We start from the raw sequence: 15,948 nt of genomic DNA on the forward strand, positions 1-15,948 counted from the left end.
GAAGCGATGGTGAGCGAGGCTCAAACCTAAGGCTAGGGACAAGAAATGTATTAGTTAGTGAAGGTAAGTAAAGGATACAACTGGGGCTTACTGACCTAGGGACAAGAGGTCGAAACTGAGGTCCCTAGGGCAGCAGAGGCCGGCTTATATACATGGGGGGATTAGGGCAGGCTGTGCACGTTGGTCCGTGCGCAGCTGGTCTGTGCGCAGCATGCCGACGCGGCCCCGGGGGCCGGTGAGTCAGAGCGGCTGCGTCAGCGGGGCCCGAGCTGTGCCGTGCGTTGCCGTCCCATCTAATCTAATCGTACAGTAGATAGTGATGCGTCCATATCAGGCAGGTAGTACAGAGGTCGCGGGTTCGAGCCCGCGAAAAGGAAAAATTAAAAAACGGCTAGGCGCCGTACCAACTCGTGACAGTCTGGTTTTCAGCTGCTTCATCTCTTGCGGTGCTGCTAGGTGCACCCCTGTAATGCCAATGAAGTCAGTGCATGCTGGAGTATAGAACACATGGAAAACTTACAGGCCAGTTGGATGCGACGGGAGCGGCGCCGATTTCGCCGAAGTAGGTTTCCTGCTAGACCGCCGGGGCATAGCCATCGCCGAAAGAGACAGGTTTGTCAAACAGTGAGACAATTTGTGAAGCGCAGGCCATTTAAAGAGCTCACCCAAATAGTCCGGAGTCTTCCAGGCCGCGAAGCCAAGCAGAGAGAAAATCTTCAGGGTCCCCAATTGAGTCCGCATCCTCGGCAGCATTTGCGGAATCGACTCTCCACCGTATGAGAGTTTGCTGTCGAAGTCCATCCGCTACTATTGTTTGCGACAAGGCAACCTCGTTTTGGATGTTGGCAATGTGGTCATCTAGGCTGAGGAGAAACTGTGCTACAGTCAGCATGCTCTCAGGATTCGCAAGGTCAATCTCTGGTAGATGAGCCATGTGCGCTATATGCACATGAGGCTGCCATCGGCGGGGTTAGACACATCCCATAATCGCGTACACAATCACATCCTCACCAATTGTCGGCCATCGACGAGCTCTGCTTCAATCCACCCCAAACAAAATGAGATGCAGCTACTATACCGCTCGGATGAGATGCCTATCAACGGCTCCCGAACATGCCAGAGCTGTCGCTGATACAGCGCACTGGCCATGATGATGGGAAGCGTGGCATCATCAGCCATGCACAAAATTGGCATTGCAGCATTGACAGGAAGGGACTTGTCTCGTGGGAGGTCAAGCACGTGCAGATCTAGTTCAGCGAGACCCCGCTGGTCCTCGTATATTGCGTCGTCTTCAGACTCCTGTTCATAGACCACCATCTCCACCGAAGGTCGCTTGAGCCATTCTGACGCCGAGAGGGAGCGGTCCGGCACGATATAGACCGGCAGAGAATCAGAATGTTGTTGTGTCCGGATTATCCCCGGATTTGCAGGAGAGCAACCATGGTGAGATGAACACGCGGTGCTCTTTTGAACATTCTCGTGACTGTTATCCATGCTTCTAGTCAAGACAGACTCGCCGTCTTGATCCTCGTCTTGCGAAATAAGGGTCGGTGAATCTAAGGGGACCTCTGCGGCGATAGACACAAGTAGAGGAGCGTAGACGCTGGTGCGCATGTAGCGGAATAGAGGACTCAGCTCGCCACTCCAGTGTCGAGGCAACGCAACCAGAGCTTCTTCGCTGCAGACGCTGTACAGTCAGTGTTCATGTATACACGTTGTAAAGTCGTCAGCACGTACTCCACAAGCAGATCTGGTCTGGTAATACTTAGCGCATTCCGAACCAATATGCAAACAAATGATTCCTTTGGACTACAGGTGCCGTCCTCCTGATCGACCGAGACGACATGACGCAAGCTAGCGCAGTCGTCGAGAACAGTGTTGAAGATTCGCCTGAGGTGTGTTTCTGTCAACTTCTCGTCATTCTGGCCATCCCCGCTGGCCTGAGATCGATACGTCGTGCGAGACGAGCTCTGTAATTCCCGCACTAATGGTATTACTCGAGGATAGAGCCACGGATATGGTCCCTGTTTCCCATTATTGGTTGGCGAGCGAGAGTATATATGTAGTATCAAACCTCCTTCACCCATTGAGGAAGTTCAAATGCATCTTCCAGAAGGTGGGCGTACTCCTTCACCTTCCGTGGAATTGGATTGGTGTCATTAGCGTCCAAAGCATTGTGGTGCACCACATCACGATAGACCTCTCCCAGATAAGTGTCGTACGGACTCATTGACCGAGTACAAGTAAGGAGAGATGTCAACACTGTCAACGCAGACTTGGTAATTCGTGGTATGACAAGAGGGTGGGGCGCTAAACGTTCAACGCGTCGCGCCTGCTATTACGCGATCACATGACCGACCGCTCCCACAGAGATCTAAACGCTCGAACAGTACCTATGAGCTCCTTCACGACACTGAATACCACAGCACTGCGGACGTTGGCGTCGCATTCCCTGTGGCAGTGAATAAGCACAGCGCGCTTCTCAGAAACCCGTCTTGCCTTCCCTAGTGAATTGCGAAAGTAGGAAGTCTGATTGCATATACTCTGAACATGCTCAAAATTTAAAAGGGGTCATATCCTTACGTTTGTCCCCTGGCAATGCCATTACCTCGAAGCACACTATATCTCGTGGACGACAATGTTCATAATGGAGAGGGACACGTATGTTCAACGCAATCCTCGACGGCTGTATGGGTTTACGACGCTTAACGGCAGCCGGAGATGCACTGGACACGCATAACCCAACGGAATCGTTCCTTTGCGCCATGCTGAGAAATGCGCTATGCGAAGCTCGGCCCGACGTGCAGACACAGTGAGTCACACTAGATCTGGTCCACTATTACCAATAATGAATCTTTGAATGCCCCCCCTCTACAGCGAAGATTCGGCATTAGCTCCCTAAATTCTCTCGAGGCGAGCTCAACGGTTTGTTACACTATATGAAACGGGGCATCAGGGCACTGCTACTGGTATCGGCCTCAGCAGACATACCACTAGACTCCCTCACTCTTTTCCGCAAGATGGCGATGTTCTCAGTGGCATGGACATCGACGACACCTCCGACTAGCAGAAACCCTGCGACCTGAGCCCCTCGTGCACAAACCTGAGCAGAAACAAGACAAGAACACAATCAACAATTGTCAGCGAATCGCAATTACAACCACAATTGGACGACTCCAGCCTGGCGGACTCTGATCTCTGATTCTCAACCCAACTACCGAATGGCGTCGGATTGGCTGGACCAGAAGGAACGGGAGCCAATCGTCAGACAAGCAGCTGAAGCGTACGAAGATGATGAAGACCTACTCGATGACCAACGGTCGTTGGATTAACTCGACCTTCACGTTCTCGGCTACTCGCACGACCGACCGCTCCCTGTAAATATGGCGCTGCCTATCATCTCCTTATGCGATGAGACTACAGCGCCAACTGTGATGGCGTGCACACTATATCAAAGACATTGGTGGCGACTCGACTCGCCCGCCATCGGCCTGTCATTCCGTAAATATGACAGCACAATCAATTTGATGGACTGGCTCAAGTGGGAAAGACAGCGAAGTACTTGTGAGAACCCCATCTTTCCCTTCGTCACGAACGAAGGCACTTCTGACTGTTTCTACGTAGCGAATTACAGCCCCGTGTACTTCTGCTGCACATGGAATCGTGGCACAACATCGATCTGGCTGATCCAGTCCACGCCCTCGCGCTTGCACGATTTCTGGTACTCTGCATAGACAAGCAGATTATAGCTGTCCGTGATAGCATATCTGCGGGCCGGAAGCTCTCACCAATGAACTTCGGCGAGGAGGCATCAGGCGATGGAGGGTCGACTCATCCATAGTCGTCGAACTTCCATGTTCTACTTCTGGATGCGACGAACGAGTTTCTCTGTGGCTTCGTGACCTGCCAGAGTACTTTCCGGGGGCGTCAGTATTACCGTGTCTGCGACTGATATGCGGCTATAGACCACGTTCCTCGTCTGACTCGACGTGCGTCACATGTCCCCGTGCCGCATACCGTCTCATGAGATAAGTTTGTAAGACGCGCGATAAGCGACGGTCGGACGAAGAGTAATTATCACTATCTGACATTATCGTTCAGCTATCCACGGCAGCGCTGACGGGCATGTTTTAGTGCCGTCTCTAAGGACGCACCATCTTTCATAACACATGCCAAACCCAAATCGTGCTCCCAGTAAGTGCTGTACCACGTATGCGCCGGGCACGACTTACTCTGTCAAACTAGTTTTTGTGTTGTGAATCGACCAGGTGTGTTCCAGGATGCGGTGTATTAGCTACTGGACCGGAGATCCATCCTAGACGCTCAACGCATGTGAGAGTACAGTGCGACAGGATGTCAACAAACTTGTGATCCAGTGGTAAATCACTTACATACATGAGACACAGAGACGCATCCTTCGCGACACAACAGAGCTATCTGTGATGCTATGGAAACTCTACGTTTTCCATTAACCGTGCCTGCGGAAGCATGAGGCTCTTACCATTTCGCGATCCCATCCGGTTCACCCAAAAAGGAGAAGTCACAGCCCACCCCATCGGATGGCGCTCCCTCGCTGGATTTCATCGTCGAACAATCGAAGCTCGAGGAGCTCAAACAGCGTTCTCGCCCGCCGCAAAGATCACGCGCCCTCTTCCTACACTGCCTTCCATCTCGAAGATGATTGTGCCGATAGATTACGACATCTTCAGCTCGAAGTATAGCCATGCATATTTGGAACTGTCACTTCTTCTGGTCCAGACTCCAGTACAGACAGAAAGGTGACGATTGCATCATAGGTAGAAACCGGAGACAAAGACCAGCGCACCTAGATAGTTAGGCTTATTCGGTCGCTTACGAATACAGGCGTAGACGGATGAGTTTTCACCAGTGCCGCCGTCAGGAGTGAAAAGACAAGGCAAGCCTGCAAATGTAAGTGTTCCGATACTTGACTCCGGGCGCAGCAGCATGGATTCGCTTCAAGTGGGTACTGGAAAGAAACTAAGGTTACACTCCGCATCAAGTTCAGGCTACAGGCTGTTAGGTCCACTCTCCGTCGGCTTTCAGACAAATGAAGTGAGTAGTACTACACATGCCGAATCTGAGAGCTCATCGATTGCACGTCGATGCGCAGAATAGTAGACCAGGATGACTATCTAGCGTACAAATAATAGTGAACAGAACACCATGCTCTGATGTACAAATGCCAATTGTGTTCATTATTATCCAATAGTCATTTTGCTAGCGCGAGGACTTGGAGAACGTAACGTAGACTGGTTGCCCAAGCACATCACTACGATCTTTGAAGCGTAAAATGAGTAATGAAGCGAGTGGAGGAACGTGCGGACACACTTCGGGGACTTTGTTAACACCTAGATACCGCGTTTGCCGCCCCCAGACATTTCTATATGACACCGTACTTGATTGTGAGCAGTATTGGATGCATCAAGACAAAAGAACTAACCTATTCACTCTGGCGATGACACCTTGACGTTGTACTCGTAGATGAAACTAATTCTCGTCGTCACTACCGCCGAATACAAGCTCGCCGTCATCAAGGTCGTCGTCGTCAAATGATGGCGAGTAGCCCCTACTGGCAGATACGCCACCCGCAGCGTTCGAGTCCCGCAATATATTGTATCTTGTTAGCAGTTCCTCTATGCCAGACTTTGCTTCCCAATCGACCCGCACCCACGTGTGTTCGAGTACGCCTCCACGATAAACGAGCATGGTAGGGAGAACATCCGTGTCCACAGTGTCATCCTCCCAGCCCTCGTCATCTCGATTCTCGTCTTCTGAGTCGTCCGAATCAAGGCCTGCATACGGGTCATCTTCATCGGCGGCGGATGAGTACCGGCCAGGGACGAGTATCTGTCTTGAGCGTGATCGCGTCATAGGGAACGGTCTCAAGTGATCCCCTCGCGACGTCGAAGAAGTGGAGGCAAAGCCAAGTGCGCCCGCACGAGCCCGAATGAACTTAGTCGACAAGTATGTCCGTGCAAGGCGCGACAGATTCTCGTCCAAAGATGCGCACCGCTCGAGAGACGGGTCGTAGATATGTACGACCACGAAGACGCTTCTGTCCTCCTCCACCGCCTGTACGAAGCTCCGTACACCAACCTCCATGAGATGCCCAAAGTGACCCTTGCGTGTGCCCCTTCCCTCCATGAGCAACGATGCCTTGCCTTCAAGCGCCGCCTTCTCTGCCAGCCGCTCCCGCTCCTCTTCCGCCCAAGTCTTGCCGCCCAGGCTCGCTTTCTCCATCGCCTTGTTCAACTCCATGATCTCCTGTGTACGGTCCAATCGTGCAAGTGCTGCTGCCTCTGCATGATCACGTAGGACGCCCTTCACGCCTGTCCGCCCAGGTCCCATGCCTATAGACTCTGGCTGCTCCTGTGCTGCTATGCGCTCCTCGATTGCTCGACGCCGTTCCGCATCCGAGTCATAGTCGTAGTCAGCGTCATCATTGGGCCAGTGCACGGGGGACGGCGAGCGGGAGCGGACAGGCGAGCTTGATCGAGATGGGGGGTTGAATAGCTTGCCAGAAAGCACGAGCTCCTCGATGTTCCCATCCATTCTGTAGTCGCTAGACCAGTGAATGAATAGTGTGTCCGTATAGCTTTGGGTAGCACTGCAGCTCTTGAAGGCGAATGTGGGAGCAGGAGAGGAGCAGTAAAGCAGACGATGCGTGATGCTGGGCCAGGCGTGACATGACAGAATGTATTGGCGCTCAGTGATCCACGGCACCCACAAGCGCCTACAACACAAGTGCGGTAAGATCCAGATCCAATAGCCTTCCTGACAGCGCATAGGGCGTCGGAGAATCCACGGCAATATGCTAACTTCTGCTAGTGTTTTATTATCATGATGATAGTTTGAGCGCCATCTTACAATACGGGTGGTACTATCTAGGCTAAGTTTATGTGCAGCACACCGTCGCATTCCGACATATGACATGGTTCGCAGTCTGAGGAGGAAACAATGGTTTTCATTGGGAGACTTTCATCAGTAGCTTCGTCTTTGCCGCTTCATCAGGATAAGCAGACGCATATGGAACAGTGTTGAATATCAAGAAGCGGTGGAAGGAGTACATACCCTCGGCTGATTTTCCTTATTTACCGATCCCGTTGCGCCTGACTACGGTCCATTGGCACGAGGTCTCCCCCTCCTTACAAATCATATGCGATGAGAGGGGTTCGGGACTACTTCATCGGAATGATCGTAAAGCTGGTGCTCGTATGCAGGACGGGCACGGTAAGCCGATACTCGCCGGCCGTGGGTAGCGGCTCCGTGCAGTACAGCCACACGCGTCCTTATAAGTGAATACGAGGTGGCATACTTCCCAGCTTCTCAGTCATATGACGATAGGGGAGAGGCCTAGATGACGACAGCGAGATAACGGAGGAGGATAAGTACTTACGCTCGGAATGCGGAGTCCTCGCTCCGTTTGTCTTCCTTCTCCACACAGACATCCGCATCACCATGCCAGGCTTGATCAGCATCCCCCCTTTCCCGGAGGATGTGCCTACGCATCCTCTGCTTGTCGTGGACTACGGGCTTATCAGAGCTCGAGATGAAGCGGAGATCAACAAGCTATGGAAGGCTGCCAGAGAACTCGGCTTCTGGTAGTAAGTATGATGTACGCCTTGGAATGTAAGCTCGCTCAGGCGCGGGTACATAGCCTGAAGAATCATGGCGCCGACGAAGAAGTCAATGCGATGTTCGACATGGGTGAAATCACAATGGCGCTACCTCTCGACGAGAAGATGAAGTATGAACAAGGGGATGATGGGGTGTCCTTCGGGTACGCACTTGTCTCATTCAACTAAGAGGCCATTTATGACAACCGTATGCTGGCAGATACAAGGCCGCCGGTGTAAATGCTATAGATGAGAAGGGCAACCTCGATTGCACAGAATTCATCAACGTCTCCAAGGACGACGCGCTCGCTTTTCCAACTCCCGTCCACCGCGCATACCCATCGACCGTAACAGACCGGATGGATACCGCTGTCATACCGTTCGTCAAGAAATCCCTCGAAGTCAATAACAGTTTGCTGGCAATCTTGAACGAGAAGCTCGGCTTACCGCAAGACACCCTGGCCAAATTGCACAGAGAAGAGGAAAGAAGTGGGTGTGTCGCCCGGGTCATCAGGACCCCTCCGAAGGAGGGCGAGTTTGACGAAGCGAAGGCCGTGCTGTCTTCGCATACCGACTTCGGATCGCTCGTAAGTAAGACTATCTTGAAGATCCAAAGACATGCTTATCGAGATCCTTCAGTCATTCTTGCACAACCGGCTCGGCGGCTTGCAAGTATTGGCACCTGGAAGTGAGAGGTGGCAATACATCAAGGTGACTGATTCATGGTACGCAGTTCGAGGGACGATCTAATTGTAAGAACTATAGCCACTGCCAGGGCATGCGATCTGCAACATCGGTGATTCCTTGCATATCTTCAGCGGCGGTGTTCTGAGGTCAAACATGCATCGCGTCGTGTGAGTAATCTGAATTGTCTTCTCTGAATAGGCTGTACTCACGTTAGGCATCAGTCCTCCGCCCAAGGAGCAGGCAAGATACGAGCGGTACTCTCTCGTATTTTTCACGCGTGCCAGCGACGACGTCGAACTGCGTGCGCTTGCCAAGGAGAGCGCAGTTATTGCAGACGCTGTGGAAAAGACACCAAACGCGAAGACCAGGTTCTACCCGGGGGCAACGGCTCAGGAATGGTTGACGCGGAGAGTTAAAAACCAAAGATTCAAGAACTTCAAGGTAAGCACTCACCGCTGTGAGTTGTCGCAGCCGTATTTGACAGTGGTCTCCCTGGGCAGGGCCCGGACAGCGTTAAATCTTGGCTCGGGACAGAAGATCGCTCTGCTATTGAGAGAGCGAGCGGGTATACATCCAGTGCATCCGCAACCCAGCAGCCGATTGCTCAAGCTGCATGACCGCCTCGAGCGTATTACCACAGTACTCGTTGAAATGCAGCAGCTTGCCACAAACAACGTGTGACCCAGAGCTCGGCTTGTTGTACTTGTAATGTCGTAAACAAATGAGTCGATCTTGAGGGCAGAGTGCATGAAGTAAGCGGCCGACGAGAATATGAGAGCTCTGGCTTTTTAAATGGGATTGACACCTCACTACGAAGTATTGGGGCGCATTGCAACTACTCCCGCGGTTGGAGACGTAACCACCTCCAAGTGAAGCATCAGGCGTGACATACATATCAGCTACATGGACTCATGGAGGAGGGAGCATTCAGACTGGACTATGCAACAGCTTCTAGAGGACATACGTTACCAGTTCTGTCTCATGACTGCGCGATGGAAGGCTATCCTCCAGAAACAGATACGCACCAGTTAAGGCCATAAGCTGGACGGTGCTCCTGACGCTCTACAGCGAGGCGAAGCGCTATCATCTCTCGTAGTGATTAAAGTCCCCTCATCTCCAGACATTGCCACAGATCTAGTTCAGACAGTGGGTATATGAGGCGGTTGCATCAGCACCGCAATCAGTTGTATCGGATGGTTCATTTGCGGCGAACATGGAGACGTTCAACTCTGTCAGATACAAGTGCAATAAACTGAAGACTGAGGACACGTGTAAGCCGCACGAATAGATCTGCACCCAATACGTTGAAGCCGCATCAAAGGAAGAATGTACGCCTCGTAGTCTCCAACTCGGGCTAAAGGAAGTGTAAGCACGGGGGCGTCAATTGCACGGAAAAAAATACATACCTTCCATATCCACTGGTACTCGTCTTCCGTTGGAGGTACAGCTTTCTTTGACTTGGGTTCTACTTCTACCTGCTTGTCCACTTCTTCTTCCCCTTTGCCGTCTTCCTTCGGATCATTGGTGGCCATCTCAACGTCTTCCGTACCTTCCTCGAATGTATCAAATTCAAGGGTTTTGCTCGGTTCACCGAGATTTTTGACGGCGGGCAAGCCTTTCTTTAGTGATCGAAGCTTGAGAGTGAATCTCGGGCCGATCTCCTGAAGAGCAACCTTCTCTGTCGAACGGAAAGCATATCTGCAAAGAAGGATTACATGTCGTTAATGACTCACAGTTCGGTCCCGTTACGCACCGATGCCGTCTAAAGAATAGGAAGTCTCTCTGATTGTGCAGAGTCACTACCTGGCGACCTTGAAACTCCGGCATGGGCGGAAAGAGGGTTTGGAACAGGCGACCGACACTGTGTCCTAGCCGCGTTACAAACCCGTTGAGGACAAGTTCTGGAAAATGCTCGGTTGGCCGCGCATGACCCTGTGTGATGTGTGAGCAGAATGGTCAAACTATCTCGAAATGAGAATGAGCACTGACGCGGATCTTTTTGCTCAGCTCGATGGACGTCAATTTGAAGTACGCGGTGGGCCCATCGGGCAGGTACACAATGGTCACAGCATCTGCGGAGATCCGTAAATCTACAAGTTCCCGATAAAAAACTAATATGTACTCACTGGGCTTTTTCATGTCCTCATTGACCACCGCCAAATGGCTGTAACCTCTGCCCGCCGCCCAACCCGCAATTCTACCCATTTCGAACCCTTTCCCCTTCTTCCGGCGAATAAACTCGCCGCCAGGAAAAATGTTGACTAGCTCGTCGCAGAAGTCGTATGTTACACGCGTTGCCTTTGGCGACGTCGTAATGAGCACCTTGGGCGGTAGGGTCGGATCGGCAACACCGGAGAAATATGATGCGAAGGAGTCATTGGCAAGGTCTGCGGCAGACTCGTCTTGCGGCTGGTGTTCCGAAGGGTGCGCCTGTCCATGATCTGGGACATTGGATGATGAGGACGCTTCGGGCTGTGCGGTAGTACTCGACGAGGAAGCAGAGTTGGCAGTGAGGAAAGATGGATCGAATTCTCGGGTGTTATCCAAAGTTCGAGGTACGTTCTGCTCCCGTCGTTTCTGAGGAGAATAGTGCGTTATTTTCACGTAGCACAGCGCAAAATTTATCTTTGGAAGTACCTTCTTCGCAACAGGATCATCTGCCTCCACCTTTGCTTGAGCAAGTCTGCGCTGAAGCTTGTCCTGTCGCTTCTGCTTCTTTTGTTTCCGCGCGACTTCCTCGCGCTTCACTTTGTTTTTTATAGACGAGGGTTCAAACCGACTTGTCGACATAGTGAAGGCTAGTATCAGGGCCTGAATATGGTCCAAAGAGGTAGGGGAATTGCACAATGACGGGCTTGTTGCAGTGTGAGCGCAAGCGCCGGAAGTAAATTCACTGGAAGTTCGCGCGATCTGAGATTCCCACGACCACTACTCCTTGTCACGACGGACGACGACACGTTTCTCTATGGCTTCCCCCAGCTCACGATTGCTCTCGCTTTGTTTGCTGTTATGTTTTGCTCTCACAGCCAATGCGCTTCATTTCTACCTTGATACCAACGAAAAGCGGTGCTTCATTGAGGAGCTACCAACCGACACCATCGTAGAAGGTCTGGCGGACGCGAATGTACAGACTTGGTACACATGCTGAGCGACTACGCCACCTGACAGGGCACTACAGGGCGCTTGAATGGTCAGAGCAAACGCAAACATACGTAGAGAATCCCGAGCTGGGGGTATTGGTGGAGGTCGATGTAAGTAATACTACTTCGTCTCCTGCGGCCCACGCGGCTCAGAGGCATCTCCTCCTTGACCCCTCCAGGAACTCGAGACAAGTCATAACGTCGTGCGGACACGTGGACCACCGGATGGCCGCTTTACCTTTACCTCACACGAGGCTGGCGATCACGCTATCTGTCTTTCTGCGTCCTACCCTTCCTCAGGCTCGTGGTTCGGCTCGACACATATCCGATTATACCTGGACATTGTCGTCGGTGCGACCAAACCCGACCTCGAACACGACCGCACACACGTATCCGAATTGTCTGCCAAATTGCGCGACCTGAACCAGAAGCTGGAAGATGTACGGCGCGAGCAGCAATATCAGCGTGAGCGAGAGGCAAACTTCCGCGACCTCAGCGAGTCCACGAACTCCCGCGCCGTTTGGTACAGTTTGGCACAGATGATAGTACTGGTGCTTACGTGCGCGTGGCAATTGAGGCATCTGAAGGTGCGTCATCATCTTCGGGCGCAGGTCCCGTTATCGATTAAGCTGACCAGCCGCATTCTAGCGTTTCTTTGAGGATAGGAAAATGCATTAACCTGTTATTCTATTTGGTGTTATACACTGGGCCCTCCGTTTTCGCTGAACTTCCCTGGCATGTCAGGATGATATATCACACATCTGCCAAAGGAGAGCCATTTGCTCTCGGTCTCGACAGTGGCAATTGGAAATCGCATGCGTATCGGACAGCCACATGAGACATGATTGGTCGGTGTAATAGTGAATCCTGGTGTACGATGCCCGCCCGTCCTGTGTCCAGATAAGTAGCAATACTAATGAAGGCTCAGTAGCGTCTGCTAGTGAGCAGTTGCATCATTGATGGCTTTTATCGGCTATCGCTATACAGGGATCTCATGATGTCCCGCTAGAACTTCAGCCCCATAATGATATTGACAAGATCCATGGAGAACAGGCGGTCGGTCCGTACACGTCGTGCTCGGCGCCTGGATAGTCAAATTCATTTCTCTATATGCACCAGATGCGTACCTCGATCTTGGGCGATCGGTGACCGTCTAACCCCTCCTTCCATCCCATCTCCACGATGGCTATTAGCACCGCGCCGAAATCAAGGAGGGCGACGCCGTAACTTCCAAAAAACTCATTTGTCTCTATACAGAGCGCCGATGCCTTGCATAACGCCAAATGACAAGCTCCTGCCGCATCGCATGATTAAGAGGATGTCTGATGCTATCGAGCTCACATAAAACATGGTATCCGGCATTTACCTGGGCCCGACGGTCAGCATGATCCCCCTAGCATGCAACGTGCTCTCTAACTTCCACAGCGTTTCGTGCCTGGAACATCTGGAAGCATGAAGACCAAGCGCTTCCTTTACCATCTAAGCCTATTCAGAGCTACAGCATTTCTGGTATGTCCTCCAGCATATGTCGTAACGGTCTGATCGCACGCAACGCCGCTACTAGTGGCTGGATCTGTGCTAAAAAGAATACGAGGTGAACACTCCGATGAACCAGAAAACCGTTGTAGCTGGCAAGCACACCACGCGGCCATATCACAGTCGCTCTATTGCACAAGAAATTCCAAATTTTGGGCGGTCCGCTCTAGGATGAGCTTCTTTTCTGCATCTCGTCGAGACTAGGGCGCGAAATGGCGGACTGTGAACCATGTTCATCATTAGATGTCTTGCAGAAATGTTTCCGTGCGTGACTTGGTTCGATTGATGTCAGCGTCAGAATAGTTATAAACTGCCGCCCCGCAATCCTCCTCGCACCACCGCCGGAATTTCCCCATCTCCCCCCCTTCCCACCTTAACAGGGAGCAATCATGCCTCCCATGATTTTGGCGGTCGCGTTCACTGCTTTTTGTATTCTTCTGCTGGCCCGCCTGGCCAAGAGACGTTCCGTCGCTCTTCCCCCCGGCCCTCAAGGGTGGCCCATCATCGGGAACGCTCTGGACTTTCCTACATCTCACCAATGGAAGACGTTCGCGCAGTGGGGTGACAGATGGGGTAGGCTGCCCGACCATTCTCCCGCTATGATTCCGACGGCTGACGATTGATGGCCGCCGATTAACAGGGGACATAATGTCCGTCAGTCTCCTCGGACGAGCGGTGGTCGTTCTCAACTCGTTCCGCCTCGCTTCCGAGATGCTTGAGAAAAAGAGCTCCATCTATTCCGACCGGCCCACATTCGTCGTGGCCGGCGAAATGGTCGGCTGGGACCACATTGGTTCGCAGATTCAGTACGGCCCACGTTTGCGTGAGACCCGTCGTCTCCTCTCTCAGTTTATGGGGAGCCGTGAGAAGGCCTTGAAGTTTGCGTCCCATATCGAGGCTGAGACTCACCGGTTCCTGTCACGCGTCCTGTACAACCCCGAGACATTGGTCGCACAAATTCGCAAGTTTGTAAACTCACTACGCTTTTACTTCTCATTAAATCTGACTATCCGCTCCTTAAGGACTGCAGCGTCTACCATCCTGATGATGGCGTACGGGTACACTGTGCAGGAAGTCGAGGATCCCCTCATTCAGGTGGCCGAAAGGGCTATTTCGGATGCATCGCAAGCACTCACCCCCGCTAATTTCTTTGTCGACATGTTTCCGAAACGTGAGTTCATTACAATCCTCTGCTTCTGTTCCTCGCCCTCAGATACGTTTGATTATGCTAGTCAGACATGTGCCACAGTGGGTCCCTGGGTTTGGTTGGAAGAAGGGGGTCGCAAAGATGGCAGATACGCTCACCGAAATGCGCGAGATGCCGTTCGAATTTGTCAAGAAACAACTGGTAGGAGAAATCAGGCCTCGGCCAAATGATGAGCTGACCGAGCTTCCCAGGCCAATGGCACAGCCGCCCACAGCTTCACTTCGAAGCATCTTGAAGGACGCTTGAGCCCAGAAAGGGAGCAGCTAATCAAAGATACAGCCTCCGCGTTGTACGTAGGTGAGTAGACCGAGCTAGTGCGATTTATGTCGCCCGCCTTATCGCGTTATATAATTAGGCGGCTCAGACACTGTACGTTCCACATGTTCGCACATAGGCCTTTTCTCTTACCGCTTCTTTCCTGGTCAGACCGTTTCCACGATCGCTTCGTTTTTCTTGGCTATGATGCGCAACCCCGAGGTGCAGAAGAGAGCACAGGCGGAAATCGACGCGATCATCGGAAACGATAGACTGCCCACTCTAGCCGACCGTAATGATCTGCCATACGTCAACGCGCTCTGTTCAGAGGTCATGCGGATGTGCCCGTCCGCTCCGATAGGTAACTCACTAGATACGAATGGTTGTGGCGCCACAAACTAATGCGTCACCAGCATTCCCTCACGTCCTAAGCGAGGACGATATTCACGCAGGCTATGCGTTGCCCAAAGGGACTATGGTGATCGCCAACATATGGTAAACATCCTCGCCCCGAATGGTCTCAAAACTCAGCCACTGATGATTGACGGCCTCAGGAAATTCGCTCACGACCCGAGATTGTACAGCAACCCATGGGAGTTCAACCCTGACCGCTTCATCGCTACGGACAAGAAGCCCGCGGAGCAAGATCCCCATGACATGGTCTTCGGCTTCGGGAGGCGGTAAGTCCATCAGCACACGCACATCCGTGTCACGCTGCATCGCTCACCTCCCTGTCTACAGGAACTGCCCGGGTACGTGAGAGTCGCTCTAGCACTGGGCCATCCCGTGACGTCCTGATCGCTTTCTCGCAGGCATGCATTTTGCCGACGCAGCTGTCTTCATGACCTGTGCGATGTCCCTCGCGGTGTTCGACATTACCAAGCCCGTAGTCGATGGCGTGATCATCGAGCCTGCCGTAGAGATGTCGAGCGGCATCATCAGGTAACGTCCAATCTGTCTTTAGTAGAATGCACGCTAACATGACGCCATGAACAGCCATCCGCTGCCGTTTCAGTGCTCCATCAAGCCCAGGTCGGCCAAGGCAGAATCGTTGATTCTGAACACGAACGAGCTGCAAGCATGAATTATAAACTCCGCTATCTCTAATTCCACGATCCGAACAGCCAACTGTATACTGATTGGTGTACTTGTACGAAATCATTTGTACTAGGGCTTCAAGCTCAAGATTACACTGCACAATTGCTGTATGACCCTCCTCCCCCGCCATTATGTCGCTTTCATCGCCTGTGTCCTGTGCTAGTAGCTGTACGATCACTACGACCCTGCTGTAGATGTCCCGACGCCGATGTAGCAATGATTTCCTATGAATTTGATTATCATAACCAATCGATTCCGAAGCTGGGTGTGTCAGACGACCAAAGTGCTCTGCAGAATCTGTGATCAGACAAATAGCTCTTCACCTTCAACAGTCTAGCTCGCAGTGATTCATTTGATGCGGTTAGGGGCCTTGCATAGTGAGATCCGC

At 52.1% G+C, this 15,948-nt stretch overlaps 6 protein-coding genes across 6 annotated transcripts in view; 3 read left to right on the top strand and 3 right to left on the bottom strand.

Annotated features, from left to right (window-relative positions):
• POSPLADRAFT_1168120 (hypothetical protein) overlaps positions 1–2,230 on the bottom strand; it is a gene marked incomplete at its 5' end in the record, with an annotated part of 9,903 nt that extends 7,673 nt beyond the window's left edge. The window contains 5 exons of the mRNA XM_024487998.1: positions 521–574; positions 666–955; positions 1,012–1,678; positions 1,738–1,940; positions 2,075–2,230. Coding sequence (XP_024340750.1) covers positions 521–574; positions 666–955; positions 1,012–1,678; positions 1,738–1,940; positions 2,075–2,230 — 1,370 coding nt within the window. The remainder of the gene's footprint in view (positions 1–520; positions 575–665; positions 956–1,011; positions 1,679–1,737; positions 1,941–2,074) is intronic.
• A 3,278-nt stretch (positions 2,231–5,508) lies between these two features.
• On the bottom strand, positions 5,509–6,954 carry POSPLADRAFT_1045105 (hypothetical protein; the record flags this gene model as incomplete). The annotated part of the gene is made up of 2 exons (XM_024478680.1): positions 5,509–6,754; positions 6,932–6,954. The coding sequence occupies 2 exons, from the start codon at positions 6,952–6,954 to the stop codon at positions 5,509–5,511; spliced, it is 1,269 nt and encodes a 422-aa protein (XP_024340751.1).
• A 525-nt stretch (positions 6,955–7,479) lies between these two features.
• On the top strand, positions 7,480–8,841 carry POSPLADRAFT_1045106 (hypothetical protein; the record flags this gene model as incomplete). The annotated part of the gene is made up of 7 exons (XM_024478681.1): positions 7,480–7,625; positions 7,679–7,801; positions 7,858–8,224; positions 8,277–8,348; positions 8,403–8,491; positions 8,546–8,765; positions 8,809–8,841. The coding sequence occupies 7 exons, from the start codon at positions 7,480–7,482 to the stop codon at positions 8,839–8,841; spliced, it is 1,050 nt and encodes a 349-aa protein (XP_024340752.1).
• Positions 8,842–9,639: 798 nt separating this feature from the next.
• POSPLADRAFT_1054591 (hypothetical protein) lies at positions 9,640–11,114 on the bottom strand (the record flags this gene model as incomplete). Its single annotated transcript, XM_024480535.1, has 6 exons — positions 9,640–9,678; positions 9,731–10,022; positions 10,078–10,256; positions 10,314–10,396; positions 10,451–10,901; positions 10,962–11,114. The coding sequence occupies 6 exons, from the start codon at positions 11,112–11,114 to the stop codon at positions 9,640–9,642; spliced, it is 1,197 nt and encodes a 398-aa protein (XP_024340753.1).
• A 151-nt stretch (positions 11,115–11,265) lies between these two features.
• POSPLADRAFT_1039242 (hypothetical protein) lies at positions 11,266–12,191 on the top strand. Its single transcript, XM_024477511.1, has 4 exons — positions 11,266–11,431; positions 11,493–11,575; positions 11,644–12,051; positions 12,113–12,191. The coding sequence occupies exons 1-4, from the start codon at positions 11,290–11,292 to the stop codon at positions 12,140–12,142; spliced, it is 663 nt and encodes a 220-aa protein (XP_024340754.1). The 5' UTR covers positions 11,266–11,289; the 3' UTR covers positions 12,143–12,191.
• Positions 12,192–13,389: 1,198 nt separating this feature from the next.
• POSPLADRAFT_1054593 (hypothetical protein) lies at positions 13,390–15,546 on the top strand (the record flags this gene model as incomplete). The annotated part of the gene is made up of 12 exons (XM_024480536.1): positions 13,390–13,573; positions 13,641–13,965; positions 14,023–14,171; positions 14,233–14,348; positions 14,399–14,504; positions 14,563–14,576; positions 14,634–14,823; positions 14,876–14,957; positions 15,017–15,142; positions 15,204–15,214; positions 15,275–15,404; positions 15,459–15,546. The coding sequence occupies 12 exons, from the start codon at positions 13,390–13,392 to the stop codon at positions 15,544–15,546; spliced, it is 1,521 nt and encodes a 506-aa protein (XP_024340755.1).
• Between the last annotated feature and the right edge of the window lie 402 nt (positions 15,547–15,948).

Source organism: Postia placenta (assembly GCF_002117355.1).
Source record: "Postia placenta MAD-698-R-SB12 unplaced genomic scaffold POSPLAscaffold_4, whole genome shotgun sequence".
Lineage (NCBI taxonomy): Eukaryota > Fungi > Basidiomycota > Agaricomycetes > Polyporales > Adustoporiaceae > Rhodonia > Rhodonia placenta.

Bases quoted from the DNA above. Each gene is read 5' to 3' on its own strand.
- POSPLADRAFT_1039242 (XM_024477511.1), top strand. From the start codon at position 11,290: ATGGCTTCCCCCAGCTCACGATTGCTCTCGCTTTGTTTGCTGTTATGT. The intron at 11,432-11,492 runs GTCTGGCGGACG...GCCACCTGACAG, and splicing joins AACCGACACCATCGTAGAAG to GGCACTACAGGGCGCTTGAA. The intron at 11,576-11,643 runs GTAAGTAATACT...TGACCCCTCCAG, and splicing joins GGGTATTGGTGGAGGTCGAT to GAACTCGAGACAAGTCATAA.